General features: G+C 41.6%; 2 protein-coding genes across 6 annotated transcripts in view; one reads left to right on the top strand and one right to left on the bottom strand.

Annotated features, from left to right (window-relative positions):
• Nucleotides 1-1,848: 1,848 nt before the first annotated feature.
• On the top strand, nt 1,849-7,466 carry cyb5r3 (cytochrome b5 reductase 3). The gene is made up of 9 exons (XM_072377958.1): nt 1,849-1,990; nt 2,266-2,391; nt 2,487-2,559; nt 2,689-2,795; nt 2,893-3,022; nt 3,144-3,227; nt 5,617-5,702; nt 5,827-5,926; nt 6,761-7,466. The coding sequence occupies exons 1-9, from the start codon at nt 1,970-1,972 to the stop codon at nt 6,931-6,933; spliced, it is 900 nt and encodes a 299-aa protein (XP_072234059.1). The 5' UTR covers nt 1,849-1,969; the 3' UTR covers nt 6,934-7,466.
• Nucleotides 7,467-20,163, bottom strand: part of ppfibp1a (PPFIA binding protein 1a) — a 25,698-nt gene continuing 13,001 nt past the window's right edge. For 2 of the 5 annotated variants that reach the window (XM_072377955.1, XM_072377954.1), the window contains exons 5-26: nt 19,812-19,925; nt 19,569-19,679; nt 18,157-18,249; nt 15,866-15,983; nt 13,963-14,024; nt 13,826-13,892; nt 13,333-13,451; nt 13,038-13,111; nt 12,225-12,279; nt 11,793-11,943; nt 11,631-11,663; nt 10,910-11,045; nt 10,713-10,835; nt 10,303-10,453; nt 10,019-10,130; nt 9,846-9,934; nt 9,575-9,697; nt 9,369-9,494; nt 9,090-9,278; nt 8,059-8,217; nt 7,916-7,981; nt 7,467-7,831 (exon numbers count right to left, since the gene is read on the bottom strand). In XM_072377955.1, coding sequence (XP_072234056.1) covers nt 7,769-7,831; nt 7,916-7,981; nt 8,059-8,217; nt 9,090-9,278; nt 9,369-9,494; nt 9,575-9,697; nt 9,846-9,934; nt 10,019-10,130; nt 10,303-10,453; nt 10,713-10,835; nt 10,910-11,045; nt 11,631-11,663; nt 11,793-11,943; nt 12,225-12,279; nt 13,038-13,111; nt 13,333-13,451; nt 13,826-13,892; nt 13,963-14,024; nt 15,866-15,983; nt 18,157-18,249; nt 19,569-19,679; nt 19,812-19,925 — 2,334 coding nt within the window. In that variant the 3' untranslated portion in view covers nt 7,467-7,768. The remainder of the gene's footprint in view (nt 7,832-7,915; nt 7,982-8,058; nt 8,218-9,089; nt 9,279-9,368; nt 9,495-9,574; nt 9,698-9,845; nt 9,935-10,018; nt 10,131-10,302; nt 10,454-10,712; nt 10,836-10,909; nt 11,046-11,630; nt 11,664-11,792; nt 11,944-12,224; nt 12,280-13,037; nt 13,112-13,332; nt 13,452-13,825; nt 13,893-13,962; nt 14,025-15,865; nt 15,984-18,156; nt 18,250-19,568; nt 19,680-19,811; nt 19,926-20,163) is intronic. The other 3 variants (XR_011909978.1, XM_072377957.1, XM_072377956.1) reach the window with 3 other exon arrangements.

Raw genomic sequence — 20,163 nt, 5'->3', positions numbered from 1 at the left:
GCTGTCCTGGTCAGCTGTGTGTGTCACATCCCAACGCTGCCATGTTTGATTGTAATGTGGAGTGTGGTCAGAGTGAGCAGCCACATCCAAGAAATATTCAGTCAGATGTGAGTTGTTGCAGATCAGCAGGAACAGCTGAGAAGAGGATGAGAAGCTCTCAGCACCATCCCATCATTAAACTACTTTCAGTAAATTTACAAACTGATCTACATCGAATGTGAAGTTTAGTTTCGGTCCTGTTCTCAGCTGTTCCTGCTGATCTGAGGAGACAAAGTCTTTACCAGGTTCCATTTTTGAAGGCCAAAACTAAAAGAAGACACAAAAGCTTCAAGAAAGACCAAACTTCTGTCAAGAAGAACAGCTCTGGCTGATAGATGATTATAGATGAAACCAACAAGTCAGAGACTTTATTTGGATACAGAGCATCAGACAGAACAGTCCCAACCCAATACCAAGCAGCTTTGTCTTTTGGGACACTGTTCGATATTGCTGCACATCATTATCCTGATATTTCATGAAACTTTGTTTATTTATTTTTTTGGATTAAGCACAAAGTGTAACTTGATGTTTCAGCAGATGTTGTGTGTCTGTTAGCACAAAGTACTTCATTCATTGTGTTTTATGCAGTTCAACCCGACTCTGTCATCTTATTTAATGTAATACAAGTAAAGTTCCTGCACCTTCTATTAGTATGATACTAAAAATGTTACATTTTCTTTCAGTGCAACCAATTAAAAGATTAGCACTTTGTGAAGTGATGCATGTCAGTGTGATGCATTATTTGACACATGCTTGTTATCACAAGAACATTTCATGATAAGTGTCACAGCTGCTGGAGGAAGTAAACAGATGCATGAAACAGATATGTGTTGGATAATGTGCTAGAGGACATGAAGCATGATAACTAAAATAGGAGAGCAACTACTCTCAAGCATGACCATAAACTGTATTTTGGTCGAAGTACAACTCTGCTGCAATATTCAACTACATCAGGTAAGATTTTTTTTGGAAATTACAGAAAAACACATCAAGAACATAAAGAACAAAAAAACTTTGTGGTCTGCAAAACCAATTTTTATATCATTTAAAAAGATAAATAAAAAGCTACTTTAATTTGTTGGTTTTATCAAAGCTTTTTGTTTTTTTTAAAGCCAAGTTGTGTTTTCGGACTTGTTTTTCAGATGTCAATTAGATGGATTGTAAGGATTTCATTAATATTAAAGTCGTCGTTGAAAAAAAGTAAAATATCAGTCACTGTACAGGAAACAGTTTTCGCGGAATCAGTTCGAGTTCATTTGTAAATCAAACCCCCAAAAAGCAGGGGAATGAAAACATTTTACAAACGCACGTTTAGTTTTACCCCAACAATCAAAGAATTGACAGAAATGTACATAAAGTGGGTAAAACCTGTGTACATTCTTATTTAACCCTCATTTGACTCTGTTTGGAATTATTTATTTATTTCCGTAGTTTTTAAATATTGACATATTAATATACGGGAACAGACATTATCTATGTGTAGACCATAGACATAATATAGTTGTAGACGCTATTTTCTTTTTATTGTGAAAATCCGGGCCCGGTTTTCGGAAGTGACGTGATACAAAATATCGTTAAATTGACGTGTTAACCGTTGATATAGCGGAAGTTGTGAGAACGTATCTCTTACATTACAACCTTCTGTTCTTTTTATTTAATTGACATCCTCTTATTAAGTAACTAATAATTGCTTTTAAAACCTATTACAAGGTATTTGTTTTGAATGGGTGTCGTGTCAAATAAATGCATCAATGTTCAAATTACTGTTTTTATTTTCAAAAGCAGTAACCGGATATGAGCATCCGCACAAGCTAACTCGACAGCCTTGCATGACAGCTTGAAACACCGTCGCAGTTTAGTTGCACTGGACTACCCTGGTGCTGCGCACTGTCCCTTCAAACAACCTTGCAGTTGCGTAAAGTGACTGAAAATGTTGTCCTATATCATTGGCGTGAGTATACATTCATTTCTAAGTTGCCTTTCTCGTTTTATCTCAGCTCCTTGATTTCCGTCAGCAGAGGCTAATATGAGGTAACGTGCAGTTTTCCCAAACCAATTCCTTCGGGCCTGCCCTCAAGAATTGGCGTGACTCATTTCTTCTGCTGAGGATTAACGGACAATTAGTTTTAGCCGGACAACGCCCCGCCGACTTCCCAGACAGTTGGTAGCTAATGCTAGCTGATGGTGGTCTGATTCATTCTCCCACTTTTGACCTTCATCTCACAGCTGATCCGCGGCGGCTTTGACGGCATCATCAACCTCATCTTCCGACTTTTCTTCTCCAAGAGGAGACCTGCCATCACCTTAGAGGACCCCAACATTAAATATGCATTGCGGCTTATTGACAAACAGGTAAGCGAGTTTCTGGCTCCAAACGCAGCAGACGCGTTCACGTTCCACCGTACTCTGTATATTACTGTTTTTGTTTTGTTTTTTTGCCTCCTTAGATCATCAGTCACGACACAAGGAAGTTCCGTTTTGCGCTTCCTTCTGCCAAACACATCCTCGGTCTGCCTATTGGTAAATATGTACACTGATACATGGAACCTGACCCTTATGAAACTAATGGCTGCTGGAATTAACTGAAAACATCACAAAATGTCGCATCACATTGTTTCAAAACTGCACTTAACGCATTTTCCTCTTTAGGGCAGCACATCTACTTGTCCGCAAAAGTTGATGGAAAGTTGGTCGTCCGCCCATACACACCGGTGTCCAGCGATGATGATAACGGCTTTGTGGACCTGGTGGTGAAGGTAAAGGGATCAAGGACAGCTTTTCTATTTGTCGTTTCTTTAATTCATTTTTTTTTTTTTTAATTTTATGAGCCTCCCCTGTTGTTCCCTGCTGCAGATTTACTTTAAAGACGTTAATCCTAAATTCCCAGAGGGTGGGAAGATGAGTCAGTACTTGGAGAGCCTCAAGTTAGATGAAACTATTGACTTCAGAGGACCCAGTGGCCTTCTGGTTTACAAGGGCAAAGGTGAGCAGCTTAACAAATGACACTTGGCAGATGTAAGTGGATCCAGCATTAGTCATTTGGTTAAATGGTCACTTACCTCACGGAATGTTGAATGCTTAGTGCTTTCACTTCCCCTCTGTAGGTGTTTTTGCCATTCAGCCGGATAAAAAGTCTCCAGCAGTGACCAAGACGGCCAAACATGTGGGCATGATTGCTGGAGGGACAGGTGAGGGGAAATTGTTAAAAAAAAAGCCACGTCAGTTGCTTAGACCCTGACACAATTTACCACATACAACTTAAAACATTTAATCTCAAAAACGTCTTACTGAAATGTTGATCTGATTGCGGAAACATGACCAGAAGAATTTGGACTTTGTAAGAAGTTAGCTCACAGTTGGTGCTCCAGTTCTTATCAGACATGCTGCTGTGATGATTAATAGGAATGTAGGGATCAAGAATTTGTACCTGCTACAGCTGTATACTGTGGGAATGTTGAATTTCTCTGCATCACACAGTTGTAAACTGCACACCATAAATTAGATAGATATTGCATTGATATTCAAGCATCTAGTGGCAGTGTAACGACACAAAACATCTAAACTCATTTCAAAGGTACATTGAACCTAATAACTCAAAGAAAGAAATACACTATAAAACAACATTAAATACAACTGAAAAAATACTGTTGAAGAAGATTAAGTGAGAAGATTAGTCCAGGTTTAATGATTCAGAATTGGAGGTAAAATCTTTCCATTTGAATTGGTTATTTTAAAAAAACTCAACTGTATTGAGAGATTTTAAAATATTAACAAAATTATAGTGTAATAAAAGTAAAGCTTGTGTTTTGACAGTCTTCATTACACTTGGTGTAACATTACAGAAGTAAAACGAGGAGCTCTAAAACAAAAAAGTAAAAGAAAACATTTGAGAGCGTCAGACGCTTAATTTGTTCCTTAAAGAAATTGAATGCAGCGTTTTGTGCCGTGATGACGTTGACGCTGCATACGCTGAGCTGGCGTCGCTGGAACGCGGTGCGCTGTCGTTTTCTCCCTTTAAACCTTTTTTTGACCGTTTCACACGGTTTTGGGGATATTGGTGAGTTGCATCTGTTTTATTCATACAAGAAAAATGTGTTGCTCCGTGTTTATAATCAATAACTTATTAGCCTATTTACAGCGGCTGAGAATTAGCGTCAGTAGCGCGTGTCTCGTTTGAATTGGTAATTGACAACGTGCTAGTTAACCTTACATTAATCGCAGCTGCAGTTCAGAACGAGGTGGCGGATGAAGCGGAGTACGAGGCATGTAATTGTGAGCAAAGCTAGAACTGATCCGAGTCGTGCTTCCCCGCAATAACATTAAAAAAAAATCTTTTAAAACCATTTAGGGAGAAGAAAATGACAGAATACGATAACAGAATATAACTAAAGTTAAGTAAAGTTAAGTACCATACAAAACTATTAAAGCGGAAGTACCTGTGCTATACCATAATTTCTTGAACTATATTATATTTAATGTGTATATATATATATATATATATATATATATAATCAGATTTAGAGTTTGTAATGATCGGGTTATTTTTTTTCAAATCATAAAATGTCTTTGATAATTTCAGATAATGATAATAATGAGCTCTTTCTCAATCTATTACAACAGTAAGATTTTTCTTCGGTACATTTGCCTTGTTTTATGTTCTGCTGTAAGAGTGGGCAGTCTTCATGTGTCTGGTGTTGTTTTAGTACTTTTGCTATCCATGTACGGAGTGCTTTGTCTCCAGCAGACTGTATATGGACCGAGTGTATGTCTTAATAGTTGAGGTGATTCAGAGATACGTTAGAATGACGTCAGGAGAAAGTTCTGAACATTTTGGTTTAAAAGCCTGTCACTTACATGAATGGGCAAGGAGAAGCATAAATTAATCTTAATGTGGAAGCAGTGCTTCAAAACTTTGGACGAAACATCAGATGCATCATCACAAACATAGATTTTAAAAAAGGTGGTGCACATATTTTCAAATAATCCCACTTTTGGCCAGTGGACACCGCTGTTTGTTCAGCGGCCGAAAATTTAACGCATCGTTATCCTTCCTGCGTGTCATATTTCTCTTGTATGGACCCCATAGTGTCGTCCATAGTCATGCTCTCAGTTATGGACATAACTTGATGCCTTAAAAATGATCATGTAGTTCAGAATCTGAGGCTTTAAAGGAGTGATGCGATATAACATGAAAAAACTCTTAATTTCTTTCCAAGTTAGATCTGTTGTGGTTCAGTCACATGAGGGATTTCTATGCTGCCCTTACTGGTCTGAAGTTAGAAGGGTTCACTTGTTTTCTTCTCATATCTGATCAGACCACACCCACACAGTTTTTACAGAGCATATCAGCTGAGTTTTTTTAGTGTTAAACTCTCTTGTTGTTACATATTTAACCACAAATGCTTAATTTTACGGTAAAATAGTGACGATCATAAGGTTTTAGCAACTTTAAGATCTCTTTTAATCTGAAAACGATGACAAAAGCTCACTGGGAGGTCTCCCTAGATTTGTTTATATATTCTCAAATGGGACTTTGCGCCGTTAACATGACCTGACTCTGTCCTGTTGTTGTTCCAGGGATCACTCCCATGCTGCAGATCATCACAGCAGTGATGAAGGATCCTCAGGACAACACGGTGTGTCACCTGCTGTTTGCCAACCAGGTGAGTTTGATAAACCACCCTCATGTTCCCAACAGAAAAATGATTTTCTGTCCCTCACACAGAAGCAATAATTGGTTCATACAGCAGTTAAAAACCAAATGTTTGACTCTTCTTTTATTCACAGTCTGAGAAGGACATCCTGCTGCGAGAGGAACTGGAGGAGATTCAGGTCAACCACCCGGAGCGCTTCAAGCTGTGGTTCACTGTTGACAGAGCGCCTGAAAGTAAGTCCTACAGCAGTACCCATGTGAGAACCAACTGGTTTATTTTATGGACGTATGAGGCAGGTCTGGAACCATCTCTGAGGTAAATGTTATACATCAGAGCACCAGTGCTAAGAGGATGGAGAGCTGATTTCAGGCTCTCATGGCTGCCATCTACCTGTGTCCCATTAGTAAGTCCTCTTGGCGCTTTTGGTTCATGTTCTGCCAGCTTGATCAGAGTTTCAATATATCAGTCAACCCCAATTATAGTATGCTGCATGGATTTTACAGCTTCTTCACAGCCACCACTCACTGAATATATGGGTCACATTTATATTTTCCCACATTAAATGCTTTGGTAGAAGTGACTGGATCCAGATCAAGATATATTCTTATAGCTTTAACTCAGTTTTCCCCTTAACTGAACAGTCAAACAACATATCTAAAATTAAATAGCTGCCTGGTATTTCTATGAATGTTTTTCAACAAAGGATTTGTTACGAACATTATTACTCAAAGGAGTGCGATGCAGACCACAGATATCACAAATTATGTTTAGGACTTCTTTGGTTTATAAAATACCCAAAACAAGTTTGGTTGGCTTTAAGCTGTGGTTATATAGAACTGAACTTTCTCATTGAAGTGCCATGATATAAACTAAAGTGTTTTTAATGAAAAGGTGTTTGATGGCATCTGCATTAGTGCTGTAATGAGGCAGTTTTCTGTAGTAGAGAGTAGAAATGCTTTATTTAAATTAAATCACTTGACTTTGGATGTTCCATCGTTTCACCAGCAGGTGTCACTAAACACTTTCTTCAATTACCTTCTAACCTCTGGAGATTTTCTCCATTTCAGACTGGGAGTACAGCCAAGGCTTCATCAATGAAGACATGGTGAGGGAACACCTGCCACCTCCCAGCGATGAGACACTCATCATGATGTGTGGGCCTCCACCCATGATCCAGTTTGCCTGCAACCCCAACCTGGATAAAGTCGGCCACTCCGACAGTCACAGGTTCACCTTCTAGACATCCGTCCGTCCACGCAGAGGTTTGGATATTTAAAAGGGCCTCCAGTTATTGTCTTGGCCCTAAAGCAGTGGGTATTGTACAATGTCTCAGCTTTATAGCGTGCAGCAAGGACCAATTCATGAAGAGGTCGATGGAAGATGTTGCAAACAAACCTGCAGTGGCTTAAGGATTTCATGTTGACCGGCTGTTTTCTGAGTGCCTTAACACATGCAAAGCTTTTTTTTTTTTTAATTGCACATTAAGATTTTTTTTTTAGCTTTGCTTCATTCATATAGAATCACTGATTATTCCATCGTGGCTGTTGAAAGCGTCAGTTAAACAGTAAACTCTAAGTCTGGCAACACTAGCTGCTCGTGTTTGATATGCAATATAAAAGTCAACTGATACTGAAGTATTGTTGCTTTGATTGTTTTGTATGACGATAAGCGCCACTCTTCCTTTTATGGTTAAGGAAAAGTTCTTCACAAATGATATTTCTTCATTTTTATTACCAAAAAAATTCAAAACACAGAATAAAACCATAATGAATATGCAGAACAATAGATTTTGTCTTTGGTTTCGACGTGTTAAAGTTGATTAGCTTTAGGGGGTCGAACATGTTCCAGTTCCTGACATCAGCTTCATAATCAATGACAGTCAAATTCCTCAGAGGCATCTTTCTGGAAACAGGATGCCACTTGGAGTGAAAGTTTGTAATTTAGTGTTGAATAACAATGCAACTTCCTTAGATAACGGATTCAAATTGTTGATTAAAAGAAATGCAGGAAAAACATTTTTCAGTTCATGCATAGTATTTTGAACTTCAATAAATATTTCAGGTGGAGGACGACGCTCAGTTGTGGTCTGGAGGGCAAACTGAGTTCTCCTGGAAAAACTCATCGTCCTTCAGCATGCTCTGAAGAAAACAGACAGGGAGACCCATTCAGAGTTTAATCCTTTAAAGAGAAATTGTACAGCGTGTGATCAGCCGGCCTCTCACCGTCAGATTGTTTATTCCCTCGGAGAACGCTCCAATTTGTCTGACCGTTCCTTCAGAGTCTTCCATCTGAAAAGGCAGAGACGGCTCAAACGTTACACTTAATCATGAAATGCGGCGATACTGAAGTTGAAGTGTCTTTGTACCTGCTCCAGTTGGTCAAGAGAGTCCTCATAGATCTGAACGCCTCTCTGGAAGCTACTGTTCTTGGGCATTTCCACATTCATGGGGCAGACGTATTCCTCCCCATCATCCTGACGTTTCCTCCTCAGAGTGCCAAAGCCACCAAATGACAGACGTCTCGGCTGCACAAGGAAAACGGTAACAAGCAGTTTTCAGGACTTTGGAACAGCGTCAAACCAGTTCTTTCTAAGCCAGTGGCTCAGTTCTACCAACCCTGTTTGCATTGCTGTGTGAGTAAATTAAAAGTTTATTATCCAATATGGTTCTAGCTCAGGCATGGGCTGTTTTAATGTTTAGACTCAAAAACCTTTTTCTATTTAAACCAACTCGTATTGTATCATTTGAGCTAAAGACGGTCTCCCAACAGCCGATTGTCATCCTGGTGTCTAAGAGCTGTTACTCTGACAGTTCTGTTCTTTGCACTGGCTGGCTTTTTTTCCCTGGGGACTCCTCCTTGACTGGTGAGTTTTTGTGAAAGCCCTGGATGTTGTTCAGTGTAACTGGAGAATTTTCCAGGTTTATGAACATGTTAACATTGAACTCCTATGTATTGGTCATATTGTGTCTGTATTTACTCAAAGTTGGCTTTTTCCCCGACAGTATTTGATATCTGCTCTGCTCTGCTCAGTGAGTTAGATGATAGTTAAATACTGATGGGGTAGTTCAGTGGGTGATTGCACAGAATTAGAATGCTCTTTTTTTATAAGTTTAAACTGCATAGCATCGAACTACAGAAAAAGCCACTGTTTAAGGTTGGGATTTTTCAGTCCACCAAAACACAGCTGGAAAATCTATTCGCTTCACTGAGCAACAAGGAGGGCTCTGATATGCCCCCCCCCCCACCTGAGCTGTTTGTGAGAATTACAAAGAAAAAGTCAGAGCTGAAGTTCATCTATGCTGCAGAAGAAATAACTCAGGAGTGTTTAACAGGAACATGTGGACTCACTGCAGTGACGGGGCATATTTGTCAGAGAAGCCACAGGGTGGTAATTACCTTGACCTTGGCGGTGGCTGTGAGGACAGTGTAGTCGGGGTTTTCCAGACAGTCCTGTTTGAGCCGCTGTGCCTCAGAGCCGACAAGCAGGTGGAAGTGTGTGGCCAGGTGGCGTCTCAGCAGGGTTTTGTTTGGAGGAATGTTAAGGAGGAGGGCGAGTGCTTCCACATTGAAACGAGGCTCTAACACCTTCACAACACAGGTAAATGTCACAGTGAGAGGTCAGTGTCTGCAGTACGGATACAGGCTGTTCATGTTAACAGATGTCTGCCAGCTCACCATCAGCCCTCCATGAACACCGCTCCCCCTCAGGTTGGGGGCGTATTCTGCCAGATCCACTGAGCGCAGCCACTCCATCACTCTGTGGTTGGTCCACTGGGAGATCTCAGCTGGTGTGATGTTGTTCTGCACAAATACAACCAAACATTTAAAAAAGGGAAGGTGTTAAATCAAAGGAGAAGTGTAGGTCATGCCTTGTTTGATACCTCATCAGAGGGTCGTCGCCTGAGGCAGTTGGGTTCGTAGAAGTTGAGACGGAGGACCTGAATGGCCCTCTTGATGCTGAGGTGATGAAGAACACTGCCAACCTTCAGAGACAGCAGGTCCTCCTGGGAGTAAGCATCAAACAGCAAAGAGTTATCACAAAGTTACATCACCTGTGGAGATCAGTCACATATGAGAGAATTTTTAATGTTGGGAGCTTGGATAAAAGCCTCAGTGCTACATGAGCATGTTTCAAGAGTTCTGGCAACTCACCACTGTCATGTAGTGCAGCATGCGCCCATCGACTCGAGCTTCATCAAAATTATTTTTGTACTGTGGGAGGCCAATGTCATCCAACCACCCTGAAAAGAACAAACATCGGCGTATTTATTTCAAACCGACAGTCCGTGCAGACGGTCATTTACTCCAGAGATGACATCACTCACTGGTCACCCAGTTGTGGTCCAGTTGGCCCTTCAGATCCTCTTCCTCTGACCCGAGAGCCTGCAGGGCGAGCTGCAGTTTCTTCCTGTGGAGAGGCTGCTTCATGCCTAACTCCTGAGGAGGAAACAGGACAACTGTCAGCAATTTTCAAGACTGATCTGCTTAAAGAAAAATGTATTTCATTGAGGTATTTTAGAAACCACTTTTGATTAAAACTGAATAATTTGACACATTACTGTTTTACTTCTTATATTGCATCCATTTTATCTACTGCTGTGACGCCGACCTTTTCAAAGTCGTGTTGTGATGCCTGCAGTAAGGTTTGTCCCGACTTGATCCAGTTCTGGCTCTGAGCAGCATACAACCCGAGGCCCTGCTCATGGAGCCACGCGCAGACGTCCTCTTTACTCCACCGTGAGAACGGAACATCAACAGCACTGAACACAAACATTTTTTTGTAAATTTACTAAACTCAACATTCAAGTCTGACCAGAAATATGACCGCATCACAGAAAGCATCCGAGTCACCATCCTGACAAAATAACGACTGAATTAATGACTTTACGTGTTCAATGGTCAAACCAAGTTCTTAAACCCAACTTTAACTCAAATCATGACGTTCCAGGAAGAGGTTCCACTTCTACTTAATTCTATTTAATTGTGTATTATTTGCTGAAGAGTTTTAAGGACACCTACTGGTGTTTGGGTTCACGTGACCAGCCGAGTCGAGGGCCAGCGGTGGCTCTGACTCCGCCCCTTCTGAACTCCATCTCAGCTGCATCGTCGGGGTTGAAGGAGGTGGAGTGGCTCCTCTTTAGCCTGCACAAGAAAAACAAATTATCTACAAATATTTCCTAAACGATAGTTCAGACGCAGATGACACGATGCATTACCTGCCGAAAAATTTCCTCAACCCTTTGGACTTCTTCTTGGTGTCTGGAGACGATGGCAGAGGAGCTGCAGCGTGGGATTTCTGTGGAGGAACACCAGCCAAGTCGAGGTGCTCTGTGCCTCTACGGTCGGTCTCGGCTGAAACATGATAACATTCACTTTACCACAGTACACGCTGCAAAAAGAACGGGTCGCCCACCACCACAGGGAGCAAATCCCTTTGAAACCTCTGGCTCAGTTTCTACCACAGAAACCACTTTGATCAGATGTTAATATGAAAGTAAGAGCAGGTCCACTACGACACCCATGCAAAACCAGAGGTTTGCAACTACAAAACAATGCAGAGATTTGAACAAATTTATAACAAAAGAGAAACCCAACACATGTCGACTGGTAAAACACCAGAAATGCTTTGTTGCGGATGGCCTGATAAAGGACAGCTGCATGGTTCTGCAGCATCACCGACAGACGAGTCCCACCAGAGCAAGACGCAAGAAACAAAGAGTTATTGTTCAGTAACGGAGCAATTATTCTCAACCTTTTCTATCAAAACCGAAAGAAAAACCATATGAGGGGGCACAAAGAAATAAGTTTGGGAACCACAGATTTGAAACAGTAGAGGGGCGAAAAAGAGCCGTTTAACTGTGACTCTGTTTAACATCCAGCTGAACCACCCAGAACTGCCATACTGCAGTCCAACAGCATCATTCCGCTCTACTGTACCTAATGTAGGTGCGCTGGCACTCCTGGTACGATCTCCTCAATTTAGAGCCATAAAAGAAACATGATGATCAGTCATTTAAAAACAAAATACAAACCAGCAGAGGACAAAATACAGGTTTAAATTATTGAGTTTAGTACTTCACATAAGTGTGTGGAGCTCACCGAGGTTTGGGGCGCTGGCCGTCTGCTTGCCTCCGCGCAGTTTGAAGAAGCCGCGGCCAAACGAGGCGCGGGCCTTCTTACTGCCGAAACTCCCCTCACTTGTGTTTCCTTTAGTGGGAGGAGAGGGACCAGGTGCTGTTTTAGCTTTTGCCTGCGAGAAAAAATATGGGGCCGATGATGAGCCAGGATGCAGGAGAGAAAACTGCATTTGCAACATTTTACCACAAGGGGTCAGAGAATGACTGTTACTGTGAAGATTCAGGCTAATGTACTCCGAACAATGAGGATCCACTCTCCAAACTCACAGCTCAAATGGAGAATTCAGATCTGATCAACAGCTTTGCTCAGTCGTGAGAACATTTAGTCATACTGCTGTACAGTTTAAGTGGTGTCAGATACGCAGCCTCTCCACAACAGATATCATGATCTTACCTGATCAGCGCTGCTGGTTACAGGCGAGCTGCCAGGCTGGGGGTCATCTGAGGAGCTAAAAGACAAGAACAAATGTTCAAATTTCAGTCAAGACATCAAAAAACAAATAGTGGGCGATAAGTACAGTTATATGTTCAACGGTTAATTAGAAATAAAATTACTCTGCAAACAAACCAGAAATTAAATTGTTGGTTTAAAACAAACAAACTTGGGTTCAAACAAATAAAACTCTTCAAAATCCTCCGAATTCGGACTGTTATGATGCTCTCTGCAGGGACGGCTGTAATTCCTCTTCTGTTCTTTCCAATGCTACATCCTTGTTGGCACGGTGAGGAAAACAGCTGGAAGCTGGATTCCAGCAGATTGAATGCAGTTGTGTCAGCAAACATTCTTTTCTGGTTTGTGTCAAGATTCAGAAAAATCAAGATCCTTCTCTAAACACTGAAATTCTTCTTTATCATGTTCTCATGAAGAAAATGCTTAAGGTCAGAAGTTAAGTGACGAGTTGAGTAATTTTGTGCTCTACATTAAGGCTTCTTTTTTAATTTAGAGGTCTCGCCCTCTGCTGACCAACAAACAGAATGCAGGCACAGTTGACACTTTTCTCCTCCTTCCTACAGTCTTAATTCATTCATTAGCGCCGATGGTTCTTCCACAAATGTAAGCCATGGGAAATGTGAAAGGTCCAAATTGTCAGCTAGACAACTTCCTGCCACATGCGGAATTGTCATAGTATTTAACTTCACTCTGAGACTCAAAGAAATTCAAACAAAGTGCTTTTAATAACAATAAGTAGATGGGGTTTTTTTTTACCTTTGGGTCGCTTGTAACTGCCGTTCTCTGTCCAGTTCATTCATCTCAGAGAGCACTGCTATGCACGGAATAGACTGAGACAACAGATGGCAACAGAGAAAAACATGATTAACGGGATATTTTCCTTACAGCAGGACGTTTACTCAGGCCGGCAAACAAGAACCCGAGCAGAAGCTCGGAAATTCCTGGGAGAAACCGTTTGAGAGTGGGAGGCCGAGATTGGGGTTTCATAGAGGAAGTCCACAGTCTGGGGTTCATCCTGTGTCAAAGATGTTTTGACAGAGGTTGTGTTTACCTCGCCAGAGCTCCTTCCTGCCTCCCCCTCCAGCTCAAGAGTGACCTGATCCACCTCCATGGAAACAGAAACGGAGGGATCATCTGGGATATCATCGTAGTCATCTTCCCTCAGCTTCTCTGAGGAGGACAGTTCAGACAGTCGAGAGAACATTTGAGGCTACTAAAAATATACAATAACATGTAAGGTACACAAACGTAATGCCATTTTCTTTTTCATGGTGGTCAAAAGTTACCCAACTATTTCCTTTTTTCCCTTCTCTGTAAATATTTATTTACACTATTCCATAAAATCGTCACCAAACTGGAGATCAGTGATAAGAGCCTCCTCAGAGCCGCTGTGATGTTGGAAATGTTTTGTCCAAACAGTGGAAAGCTTAAAACATATTACATTTCCATTCATTCTGAACAGGGATGAACAGCAAATCCTCCAGCTGGAGAACCTACAAATGTCTCAACTAATTAACTGGCTTGAAAGAGTATAATCCTCTGACCTCTGACCAGCTCCTGGATTTTCTTGCACTTTATAAGCGACTCCTCCAGCTCTTTAATCCTTCTTTCCTGCAGATAAACACAAACTTAAAGTCCGATGAATTCGGAGGGTGAGAGCTGCTGCTGCCACTTTCTGTACCTTCTCATCGTTGTCTGACGTCAGGGAGTCCATTACCCTCTTCATCTTCAACATTTCGGTATCTGGAAGGGAAGGAGAAAGAATGCATTCGACTCGTGGAAGTTTAGCTTTTATTAGTAACCCAAACTAATAAAACCACATGGATTGCAGCTTGTTACAGCAATAAAGCTCTTGATTGAGTTATCAACTCTAATTATATAAAGAAAAAAAAAGGAACCGGGGGGGGGGGGTTCTGTATTTATTGCAAAGAGTGCTTCACTATTAATCGCTCGGTAATGAAATCCAAACCTCATGCCAACTTAATTACATGAGCTGAGGGTCTGGTGACTGAGGTGAGTGATGAACCCTCACAGAACTGTCAAACTCTGCAGTTCTCAGTTCTACCGGCTATTTTCATTATCAAGGTACGCAGGCAGGAAGAGAAGCTAAGCATCATGGGATCCAATTCACGAGGCACTCAGCCGCAATCACAAGGGAGAGGTTCCTGCTGTCACCCGGAGGCAAAAGAGGGAGCCGTCAATCATCCGTGCACGATGGCTGAAAGAACACCACAAACACCCCCCCCACCTCTGACTAAAACCTCAGTCTGCTGGAGTTTTTTTTTTTGAGTATAGCAAACAAAAAACTCAGCTATGGCTCGGAGGAGGAAGGTAATCTCCTAAAAGTGGCAGCTGGAGGAGGCAACACTTCAACAGGAGCAGCACACTTTCTGCCACATTAAAAGCGATGCTGTCCTTAAATGGGCGTCTGGCACTGCTGATATGAAAAACATGGTTAATCAGCTCGCTAACATCAGCTAGTTACCCTCCTAGTGTGCAGAGAAGTACTAAATTAGTACTTTTACTTCAGTACTATCGCAAAAACTGTCCATCATCCTAAGGCTTTCACTGTTGTGCACATCTGATTAAAATCAACATTTTCTGATGCTTGCTCGCATCCTTTTCCCTCCTTTGGTGTAAATGTGCATCGACATTAAAATAACAAAAAGAGCAACTGAATAAATACTATAGTATCATTTAATTATTATTCTTAGTGGTGCCGTTAACAATAATAATACTCGTAATGTTACAAAGTGCTTTACAAGAAGAGATGAGTCGAGTTCGAGTCAGCAGCTCCTGTCAGGCAGCACCCGTCCTCTTTAAGCTTTAGATTTTTACAACTTCACTCGTTTTGAATTAATCTCTTTTTTAGCATTTAGTTAACAGATGCTAACACACCAACATGGAACTGAACTGCAGGCAGTCAAAGATAGCAGCTGAGAAGATCATTTCCCCTCAGGAGTTAAAGGAGGCAAAGTGAGAGCTTAAAGCAGAGGAAATACTGGTTGGAACCTCCACTTCAAAGCAGTGTTAATGTTGCTCCCCTGAAGTTTTCATATCAACTTCAGCGGTTGATTCTTGTTCCAAGTAAAGGCAGAAACTAGAATACATTGATGTTTTTCCCTCTCGTATCCCACTCAAACAGCTCTAATCACGACAAGTCCAAAGTCTTTTCAGTGTCAGTCTAAAAACTGGATCTTTAACTTTTCAGATTTGATGAGTGAGATGAAGGGCCGGACAGAAACATTCAGGTTTCACAGACCAACCTGCATTTCAGTCACTTAAATAAATGGCATTCCTCTGGCAGCAGCGGGGATAAGAAAAGGTCAGCAGTGAGTGGAAGGAGTAAGTCAGGCATGTGTTTGGTATGGATCTTCCAGACAGACAGATAAGGACTAAAGCACAACAATTACTTCAGCTTTAGTTTGTCTGTCTGCGAAATGTGAGATGGTGAGAAAATAATGAATGCTGCTGCTGGAGGGAGATGCTCCGTTTGTTTAATCCTCACAAACCCCATACAATCAGAGTTAAACTGCATGAAATGATAAAAGAAGCATCCAGCGGGTTATTAAAACAGCTCCCACCTCTTTCTCCCCCTTCATTCCCGTTGTGGGTCTCCACCTTCAGTCTGCTCTCATCCTTCAACCTCCTCAGCTCCTCCTCCCGCTCCTCCACCTGCCTCTGCAGAAGCTGCAGCTCCTCCTGTTATGAGCCATGATGGAAGGTGATTTACAAATTAGAACGTGAAATTGGGGAGAAAAAAAAAAAAGGCTTGACAAGAAGCTTTAGAGGACTTTAGCTACTTTTCTTAAAAAATTATGAAAGTCTTCGTGTGAAAAGAGAGCTCCAGCTGAGTATTATAGATCATAATATTCATGGATTTAAATGAGCCAAATTTTACCTCCCTTTCAAAAGAAATGTAGCTTTTTACTTTTAAATCTTAAGTCCACATCAAATATAGTTCTGTTCTAAAACGCTGCTCCTGATCTATCAGACATGCCTGGAATGTAGCCCAGACTTTTCTTCCTTTACCCTTCTTCTTCAGCAGGAAAAAAATGGCTTTATAATTCCTTCCCAATGCCAAACACACCTGAAAATATGAGAACCTCATCTCACCTCGCACCATTTTGACCAATCAGATGCAACTTGGTCTTTTGAGAAGGGGCCTTAAAGAGACAGGAGCTAAAACAACATTTAAAGCGGAACATGCAGCAGCGGCGTACAGCATTTCAATAAAAAAAACTGACTTATTTGAGTAAGTTACAGAAGTCATAATGCAGAGGCCAACATATTCCAGCTGTTGGACTGTTTGTCACACTTGTTAGCAACATCTTTCCAGCCCGTTGCAGACATGTTTCTAATAATATTGTGAGCGCCTCGTATCCATGCAACCCCTCCATGAGCTCAGCTCTTAAATGCGTTTATAACGCTGGATTTTAACTGGCTGCAAAACTAACATTATTCTCAGAAACTTTTGGCTGGTCTGTCTACACAGTGGTGATAGTTCATGCAAGTTGCTGCCCTGTACTGCAGGGAGAGCCCAGAGGAGCCCAGAGGAGCCCACAGTCAACTCTGCTCTGGTTTCCTTCATGTAGAATCTATGAGATTTTCTGTCTCCGTTTGTTTTGGACTGTTTTAAGTTTTCACTTCTGACCGCTTACATCTTTAATTTGCACGTCTTAATGTACTCTCTGAAGCCATTCGTGCTCTGGAAAACTGGAAATGGATTTGCTAGTCCGACCCCCTCGTTATCTTATGGAAATGGAATACCTGCATCCATAGGCGTAGGAACCGGGGGGGACGTGTCCCCTCAATATTGGATACAGGCACATTTGTCCCATCCAAAAAATATTTAACATCTGTCAGGTTTCCGATGTGCGTCCCCCCCCAACCTTCACATTCCACGCCCTTGCTTGTATCCAACTGTTACTTTTTACACCCAACTTTGAATGGCATCACTGTAGTTGCTGTCCATCGTTACCTCTTTGGAGGGATTGGAGACCTTTGCACAGCTGTTAATCACTGCCCGACTGTAAGAACTCACCTAATGAATCTGACAAGGCAATATTTCTAACTCATTTTCTGAGATGTTACATGTTAATTCTAGTGTGTGGTAAAATATTGATTTTATTAGTTTAATAAACATCAGCATGTTGACATTGTCACAGTAAGCCTATTTGCTTGCTGATGTTACCATGGAGATCGAAACCAAAGCACTGAAGTAAAGCCTCACGTCGGCAGAGACAACATGCCGAGTACAGTCAAAACAGTAAGTTGGTTAGGTCAACCTATTCTTTTAAGAAATTAGTATGTCAATCACTAAAGCAATCCTCCAAAAAACAGTTAACATGCAGACCAAGAAACAATCATCTACTCTAAAACTTCTCAAACTGAGATGTGGACATGTTGCTTCATAACTGGATCAAAGGGACTTAATACACACACATGACATCACAAGTCCTGTGAGCAGCACTGATGGAAGCACTTACAGAGCGGTGGCAGTCTGGAAAGCAGTGTGCAGCAGTGGAGAAGGAGCAGGTTTAGGGGATCTTAAAGGCCAGAGAGAAGAAGAGTAAAGGTTGGAGATTAAACCTTCACCTCATCTCCAGGAAAGCGCTCAGAGTTCCACTTTGGACGCTCGACAGGTTAGCGTGTTGTAGAAAGATGTTAAAGTCAGAGGAAACGGGGATGAGATCAGAAGCCACATGAAGAAGGTGAGGGGAATAATAAGCGGAGAAAATGAGGGGAAAAAGAAAATCACAAGCTTTTTAATGTGATGACGCATTTGAAAAGGACAGAGAGGAATTCAGATCCCGTGTTACAGTCAAATGTGATGCTGACGTGTATGCTAACTGGACGTTAACAACACACTTACTTTAGTATTTTTGAGTTTCTTCTCACACTGCAGTCTTTCATTCTCTATGTCTGTCAGCCGGAACCGCAGCTCCGTCACTTCCTGGTACAAACCCTGAGGAGGAAGAATTAACTCCAATTACTCATTAAGCCCTCAGACAAAGCTGCCCCGGAGACACGTGGGGACTGTGTGGGAGCAACAGGGAGAATTCCTGCCTAAAGCATCCACGTTATTTTCAGACCGAGGTCCCTCTGAAGACCATCTGAGAAGCCGATCCCCTCATGAAGACGAATCCCACACTTAATTACTGTGAAATGGCTTTTATCCCCAAAAGCAACTATTTATAAGCTCCAAATTTACAGCGGAGAGTCTTTTTCCCAGGATTAGTGCGCAAGTTCTTGCTAACTGAACACCACACTATATCCCACATAATGGCCATATCAGTGCATATTCATAGTATGGACGGTAGTTTCCAATACAGCCGGAGAACAGCAAGGTTAGCCATTTTTTTTATTTGTTTGGTTTAACCACAGCTGTTGAGATAAAGCTGAGAGATAACTAAGCCCTGAAACGGTCATCAAAAGTTGATTTAATTCAGCTGGTTCTGCCACAGGAAGTCATGCTGTACCAACTGCTGTCTGTCTCACTTCCAAGTCAACAGGACTTTTCTCACTTTTGGAGGCAACTTAAAGGATATTACAGTTGAAATTCAGTACATTTCTATATATTCATTAAATATTACTGTGTAGAATATTTTAAAACATCACTTTTGGTTTTCAGAGGACTGTGATTGAGATTTGAATTTCAAGCTAAAATCTTTCAGCTAAACTATGCACTAATCCTGATGCGTCTGTTTAAGTCGGATGCATTTGGGATTCCCTGCTCAGAATTATGTGAACAGACACAACAAACTCCTGACTTTGTTGGATATCGTAGAGAACAATCTCAGCCCAACTCCCGGTGCCTCAAACCAATCAGTTTGCTGAAGGTTAAACAAATACCTAGGTCACAGTCTATTAACATTTCATGAATATTTTTCCATTTCATTTCAAGCTTTAATGGAAAGAAAAATAAATATTCAGTGAGAAGGAAAAATCTATATACTGTGCTGTTAGTGTCTGGAAATGCCACATCTTCTGTCCAGAGTAATAAAACTGAGCATGAGAACTATAAGTTCCACTCTGCAGAGGGGAGGTAGGGCGGGTGGGGGTACTCTGGCAGGAAACAGCTGCTGGAGCATGGGGGGGTTTTAAAGGCTTTCTGTAACCCTTCGAGAATTTCAACCAGCACCACATGACAGACCAGAGTCCTCAAGCCGAGTGAGACGGACCTTTGTGACTTAAAAACAATGACTGGGTGGCTGCCAAGAATTAAAGTCGCATACGGTGCAGGTGCAACAGAAAACCACACCATTTTCTGGATGGGGGGGGTACCTCATTGCCCTTGTGGTCTCTCTCCAAAGCAGTTAGCTTCAGCTTCAGGCTGGAAACCTCAGTCATCAACTCCAGCTTCTGGGTCTCCAGCGCGGTCCGGCTCAACAGCTCCTAAACAGCAACACTCACACTTAGTGAAGGCACATTTAAAGGAGAGGAGCGCGTTTTCTACTGGGGCGACTGTCTCAAATAACGGCATTCGGAGCGATCTAGATCTGAAACTGCAGAATATCCACCGTTTACCTGTTGAAGAAGCTCCTCAGCGGCATTTAGTTTCTCCCGATGATGCTCCAGACTGTTGTCCAAATCCCGAATCTTTTCTCCTTGCACCTCCACCTGGTCTGTTAAAACGCTCACCTGGACAATAGTGATATAATTCATTGTAATGTGTAAGAACTACTATTTTATTTTATAATGTAGGTATAATGTAGTAAAACAGCCAACCTATCTTGGTCTAAACGTTAACCAAAGCAGCTCTCTAATATATCTTCAGAACTAAACTAAATTACGCAGCTGTTCTGCTTGAACTACACAAAAGCAAATATTCAGAAAGTACTTTTCTTGTCTTGTAGACCACCAAAAGCTTCACACATTT

This window comes from Leuresthes tenuis, unplaced genomic scaffold, assembly GCF_036924035.1.
Source record: "Leuresthes tenuis unplaced genomic scaffold, fLeuTen1.0.hap1 SCAF_23, whole genome shotgun sequence".
In the NCBI taxonomy this organism is placed as follows: Eukaryota; Metazoa; Chordata; class Actinopteri; order Atheriniformes; family Atherinopsidae; genus Leuresthes; species Leuresthes tenuis.
This window is presented reverse-complemented; position numbering and strand designations above follow the sequence as displayed.

Coding starts and splice junctions, on each gene's coding strand:
- cyb5r3 (XM_072377958.1), top strand. CDS start 1,970: ATGTTGTCCTATATCATTGGC. Junction 1,991..2,265: donor TGTTGTCCTATATCATTGGC/GTGAGTATACAT, acceptor TTCATCTCACAG/CTGATCCGCGGCGGCTTTGA. Junction 2,560..2,688: donor CATCCTCGGTCTGCCTATTG/GTAAATATGTAC, acceptor TTTCCTCTTTAG/GGCAGCACATCTACTTGTCC.